This window comes from Populus euphratica, unplaced genomic scaffold, assembly GCF_000495115.2.
Source record: "Populus euphratica unplaced genomic scaffold, PopEup_1.0 scaffold1522.1, whole genome shotgun sequence".
Taxonomy (NCBI): Eukaryota; Viridiplantae; Streptophyta; class Magnoliopsida; order Malpighiales; family Salicaceae; genus Populus; species Populus euphratica.
Window position 1 is genome coordinate 8,206 of NW_011501405.1, and position 6,401 is coordinate 14,606.

The 6,401-nt window shown below is 32.0% G+C and overlaps 1 protein-coding gene across 1 annotated transcript; it reads right to left on the reverse strand.

Annotated features, from left to right (window-relative positions):
• Positions 1-1,967: 1,967 nt before the first annotated feature.
• LOC105117853 (uncharacterized) lies at positions 1,968-2,781 on the reverse strand. The gene has a single exon (XM_011015628.1). It carries the CDS (start codon positions 2,673-2,675, stop codon positions 1,977-1,979), a length of 699 nt encoding a protein of 232 aa, XP_011013930.1. The 5' UTR covers positions 2,676-2,781; the 3' UTR covers positions 1,968-1,976.
• Positions 2,782-6,401: the final 3,620 nt, after the last annotated feature.

Sequence of the window (6,401 nt, forward strand, 5' to 3'; positions counted from 1 at the left end):
CTTCCGATCTGAAAGAGTGGAAAGAGAAGCACCTCTCGTTATAAGAGGAACCAATGACAAATAGGTTTGATCTACCATTAGACTCTGTATCTGGCCTGCATCCTTAGACCCACTGTCGGGTAATCTCCCATCTCGCACTTGACTTTCTGAGTCAAGTTCAACATCCTTTTTTCTCATTCTTGATTAATACATAACAGTACTGGATAGGCGAGCTGAACATCATCTGGGCCTTCACAAGATCCATCTGTACTATCTTCGCCAACACTTTTTAAACTTGCATCCCTCGGTTCATCACCACATTCCATAAATCCAATTAACACAATCTTCCATAGGACTGGGAAACTTCTCATTCAAGCTTTGAGATCTCTTAGAAGAAGAAGAAGAAACATCTTTTCTTGCTTACTTCTCTTTAGGTTTTTTCTTATCCACCCAGCTTCGATTAACTTCTGGGCAAGGTTCTTTTGTTTTTTTTATAGAATAGACTGAACCCTCTATATCAACACTTACAGTTCTGGCAATAAACTCCATTAACGAAGTAACTAATAAAATCCTGCCTGCACCAAACTTTAGCTTCTTGTACCGGGAAGTATCAAGAGTAATAAATCTCCCCACAAGGAAGCTGATAAACAGAAAAAAATTATCTCCCCGTGCTTGAAAAGGAACACCTTCAACCCTCTCCCCATGCAAATTTTATTTTTAAAAGCTAAATTTAATAAATAACAATAAATAAAAAAATCAAGATAACTCATGTCATCTTTAGAAGTAATGAAAAATTCTATAAAAATAAATTTAATGTAGAATGATGAAATAAAAAATCAATTAAAAAAATTATCAAAGTGAAAAAACAATAATAAGAAAAATAAAAATCAAATATGATAAGGAAAAAATGAAGGATAATAAAATTGGAAGAAAAATTCAATTTTAAGAACCATCTTAAATAAAATAAATAACAATAAAAAATAAAAATCAAATTTGATATAAAAATAAAAAAGGTTGAAACTGAAAAAAGATTTTAATTTGTAAATTATTTCAATTAAAATAAATAATAAAAAAAATCAAAATTAAAAAAAAAATCAAATTGAAAGGTTGCTTTGAAAATTTGGAAATTCTAATGCGAAAATTAAAAAGAAAAAAAAATGTTGTCAGTGCCAACCGAAGTTCCATTGGTTACACGTATTGTTAAAAGATAAAAAGGTAACCGAGATGATTAAAACCCTCAATAAAAATCAATGTTTGGTCACCACACGATCCCTCACTCATCGTCCAAATGGTGCAGGGGTATCCCACATTCATTGTTTGTGATAAACACTTTTTATTTTTAAATAATATTTTATATTTATTAAAATATCAAGTTATCTATTATTCAACTTAATTATAACTAAAAAATTAGAATTAAAATTTGAAAACAACCCTAGATGCTAGTTCAAAAGATTTATATTTTAAAAGTAATTAAATTATTTTACTGTAATTTAAATAATGAAAATGCAAAAAAAACTTATAAATATCTATTTAAAAAATTGAATTTAGGGGTAATTCATTGATTTACCCGTGTTTTAAAAATATTGAAAAGATCATCCTCTCTCCAATCAATTTGACAACGGCTTTGGGATCACAGGAAAAGACCATATTACTCCATTAAAAGTCTTAATAATTTGTTTTCTAAGAGAAGAATATTGTTATTTTACTATTCGGATCCATAATGATTTATATTTGGCATACAGTAATAAAAAAAATCTTAGCAATTATAGTTTTTTTTAATTTTAAAAGAAAACAAGGATAAAGATTGAAAGATCGAGAATTTTAATTATAGCTATAATTAAGAAAAGAAAAGAAAAAAGCTGATGAAATCAAAGCTTAATAACTGATTAAATTGTTTCAAACATAAGCGGTATACAAACAATCCAATCCTTAGCATTTTAGAGTTGGCTAAAACCTAAACAGGACACAGAAAAGCTAGTTGGTGCTGATGATCATGTTCACAAGTATTCACAGGGCATATGATAGCGGCAAAGAGGACACATGTGACTAGTTTGCAACCACTTAACAATGCAATCTGAGTGATAGACATGCGAGCACGGCATCCGAATTGCTTCACTCCCTGCGTCAATATCTTCCATACAAACAGTGCAGTCTCTCGCTGACGCCGAGGCGTCCAAAACCACCCTTTCCAATGCATCAATAGAGGACTTGGTGGCCGGGATTGGCTTCGCCTCAACCTCCATTGACTCCCTCTCAGCTCTACCAATATCATCTTCTTCATTACGAAGTCTAGCTTCATGATAGACTGTCTTCCGTATTGCGACAAGCATGAGCACGCCGTTACAAGTATCAATGCCGTGCGCCTTGGTTGCAATTTCGATTAGTATCTGTGATATCTTGATTCCAGGGATGCCGATGTCGGTCAAGATCCCTTTGAAATCATTGATGTGATGACACAGTGAATCTCCAACCGGAATGTGAATAATTTTGCGGCTTATGGACTCGGGTCTTCTATCTGTTGCGGAGAACGCCACTCCATGAAGAGAGTAGTAGATCGGTCGCTTGTAAAGCAAGAAGTTCACAGGAAACGTTGCTGGTACCTTTTGTAGTGGTTGGTCACAATTGACGTGTTGTGAGTTTCTATTTGTTTTGGGTTTTAATCTGACAATAAAGTCGTAATCGATGTGAGTGTCCATGGTTGAGTTGGGAGAGAAAGAAGGGCAGTAGGGTTTGTGAGAAAACGAAGAAGGTAATTAAGACAGCGAATCTAGCAGCTAGGGTTTGTGGAAATACATGACTCTTTGTTTGTGGATTTATAGGCATAGAATATCGGTTGACAGATGTTTTTCCTGGTTAGAAAAGGATTCCTGATTCCTTAAGGATTTCTCAAAGGTCGGCTAGCTGAATTGATGAGGTGAATTCCTGGTGACAAGCAGTAGATAAGGCAGCATATTCAATGCAATCTGAAAGATAACACTCAATCGAAGGATTTAGCTAGTCTTGTGCACAAACGCTTGGCCAATCAACCATGCCCTTAGAGTAAAAGAAATGAACAAATTGAAAAATCGGGCTAGTTGTTTCGACATGATCTGATCCAACACAAGCGCCTGGTTGTTTCAATTCAATCTTTAATGCTTGAAACATTAACCTCTTGGGCTTATAAACTGATAATAAAGAATATTTTAGAATTACCTTTAATTATCACAATCACAGTAATTAACAATTATATTTAAACTAGTGATTTGAAATAGTTTTTGCTTTTTAAATAAATTTTTATATACATGTTAATAATATTTTTTTATTTTTTAAAAATTATTTTTAATATCAGCATATTAACATAATTCAAAATATTAAATTATATTAAATTTTAACCAAAAAAAATTAACTTTTAAAAAACATAGTTCAAACTGTTGCTAAACCCATTAATTAGCGTGGTGCGCCGCGCTAACAAGCGCAAAAGCATCACTTGAGACTCTATGAGAGATACGATCTTTCAAGGTCCACTGCTTGGGCTGTTTGAATATTAAACATTGGATGCTTAGTAAAAACAATCATGTCAAACTAAGAGAATCACAAGAAAAGCATCGCAAATTTTACAGAAGCCGGCGCCGGCCACCTTGTGAGAACTACAACAACAGTGAATTTAGGATTTATTTCTTGGTTTCATCATTAACAATGGAAAATTGTAGTATAAATAGAAGTGCTAGACATGAGAGTCTGTAACCCACAAAACTGAAAAGAATAAACTGAGTATCTACTAGAGAGGAAGGAAAACACACATTTCTTAAAATGGCCCAGGGAAACCGGAGAAGTCCTTCTCCATCTTTTCAATCATATCAGCCTTTGTTTTGAGCTCAATCTTGGTTCTCTCCTTTCTCCTCATTATCTCCATGGCTGAAAGTCGCATTCTTGGCAGTAAGTACTTTAGATAGCATTAAATACTAACTTATGTTTTCATGAAATATATTGACTTCATTTTCTTTCAAATGTTAAACAATGTCTGATGAGCAGCTGCTGGTTTCTCCGCCAAAAGTACCCCAGAATGTGATGAAGTGGTTGGAGCAGCTAGTGGAGACACTTGTTTTGCCATTGCACAGTCCTTTAATTTGACAGCTGCATCCTTTGATGCTATCAACCCCAATCTCAACTGCAATGCTCTCTTTGTAGGACAGTGGCTCTGCGTTGCAGGGTCGGTCTAAGTTGCCGAGTTATTGGTGACTCCATTTAGTTCAAGAAGCACTGCCTTTACCCCGAAGGGCTGATTGTTTGCTTCGCTTTCAATTATCACTTAGCCTTTTTTCAATCTTGTGATTCCAAAAGGATGTTGAGATATGAAAGATTCTCATTAATGTATGAGAATCTTCCTTCACATGAATAAGAATAAAATGCTTTCCATTTCATTTTTCAGGAAAAAAGTAAACCAGACATTAGATATGAAGGCCAGATCGAACTACATCAATTTTGAATTATATTGTTTCTGTCAGTTGTCAAGATCCCATGTTCGTTATATCTTGTTTCAACATAACTAAATCTAAGCAAAACGCTCGATGCACACAGAAATTATCAAACGATATAGAATTGTGAAGCATGCTGTTCAGCTTGGAAACTGTTCTTAAGTCCTTCACCCATCACCATACTCTTTGCATGCATATTGTCATTTTCTCAACATGCAGGAGATGAGCAACAGCAATAAGAATGAGAATCTTCCTTCACATGAATAAGACTAAAATGCTATCCATTTCTTTTTTCTGGAAAAAAGTAAACCAGACATTAGATATGAAGGCCAGATCGAACTACATCAATTTGGAATTATATTGTTTCTGTCAGTTTTCAAGATCCCATGTTCGTTAGATCTTGTTTCAACATAACTAAATCTAAGCAAAACGCTCGATGCACGCAGAAATTATCAAAGGATATAGAAATGTGAAGCATGCTGTTCAGCTTCGAAACTGTTCTTAAGTCCTTCACCCATCACCACACTCTTTGCATGCATATTGTCATTTTCTCAACATGCAGGAGATGAGTAACAGCAATAAGATAAATCTGATTCCAGAAAGCTTTTAGTTATCTATACTTCTTTTTTCCCATGTCTGATATCCAAAGACAACTACATTTTGTACCTATCTGATTTAAAGCAGAGTGAAAAAAGGAAAAGAGAAAATGAAATGAAACTATGTTAATTAATTTGATGTGCAACGTAATTGCTCAATGACTTTTGTGAATCTTGCACAACAAACTACAATGGGACAGACAAGAAAAGTGACTAACCTTATGAGAAGTCCTTCTCCATCTTTTCAATTGTTCAAAGTTCTTAAGAGATCTGCTTTTTAATATGCTTTTCTGAGTGGATCTCTGTAAGGAAATTGGGATCAGTTCTGACTACTTACTCTGCTTTCTTGTTTTCATCAGATACAGAAAATAAATCAGGAAAAAGTCCGTGGCGATTTGCCAAAATTAATTATGAATGTTGTCCCAACATGTTCAGATTTCAGCAAAATATGATTTTGCTAGATTTCTTGCGGAAGCCTTTCTTCCTAGGATCAGCAATCAAATTGCCCACAGAACAAATAAATGTGAGAATTATTTAATATTCAACTTGGTGAGATGTTAATAACTCTATAAAAAATGAATATTTTTTTATTAAATTATATTTTTAATTAATTTAATATTAAATAATAAAATTAAAAACAAAATTATACTAAAAAAAGAGGTGAATTAACTCAAGTTTACCTATCACACATGAATTATAAGACTTAGATAAATATTTAAAAAGTAAATTTAAAAAAAAATTCAACTCCCAATCAACTCTATATTAAATGATGAAATAAAAAAATTAATTAAAAAAATAAAAAATTATCAGAGTCAGCTTGAGTCAATTGACCAAACCATGATCCTAGTTATGAAATTAAAATAACTTCACAAAATACAAACTAAAATAAATTATGAAACTTAATTTTTAATCAACTATATTATTGAAGGATTGAATTGAAAAAAAATCATCTAAAAAAACTGGAGTAAGAGGTAAATAAGATTGTGATAACTTAATAGAAAAAATAAAAAAAATAATTATTAAACTCAATCACCAATTAATCCAATGTAAAATAATTAAATTTAAAAACAAATCAAATAAAAAATGGCTTAAGTAAACCAAAATTAACCTGCAAAAACTAGGTCAGAAGACTTTGATAATTTTATATAAAGTAAATTAAAAAAATTATAAAGTTAATTTTTTAATAAATCCAATTTGAAAAAAAAAATGTCCTATTAAAAAAAAATAAAAAAAATCCCAAATCAATCTAGCTAACTCATGAAATCTATGATATAGATCATGGAATTATGATAATTTCATAAAAAAATTAAAAAATAATTATAAAGTCTAATAATTAGATCAATTATAAAGGATAAGGTTGAGAAAAAAAGTT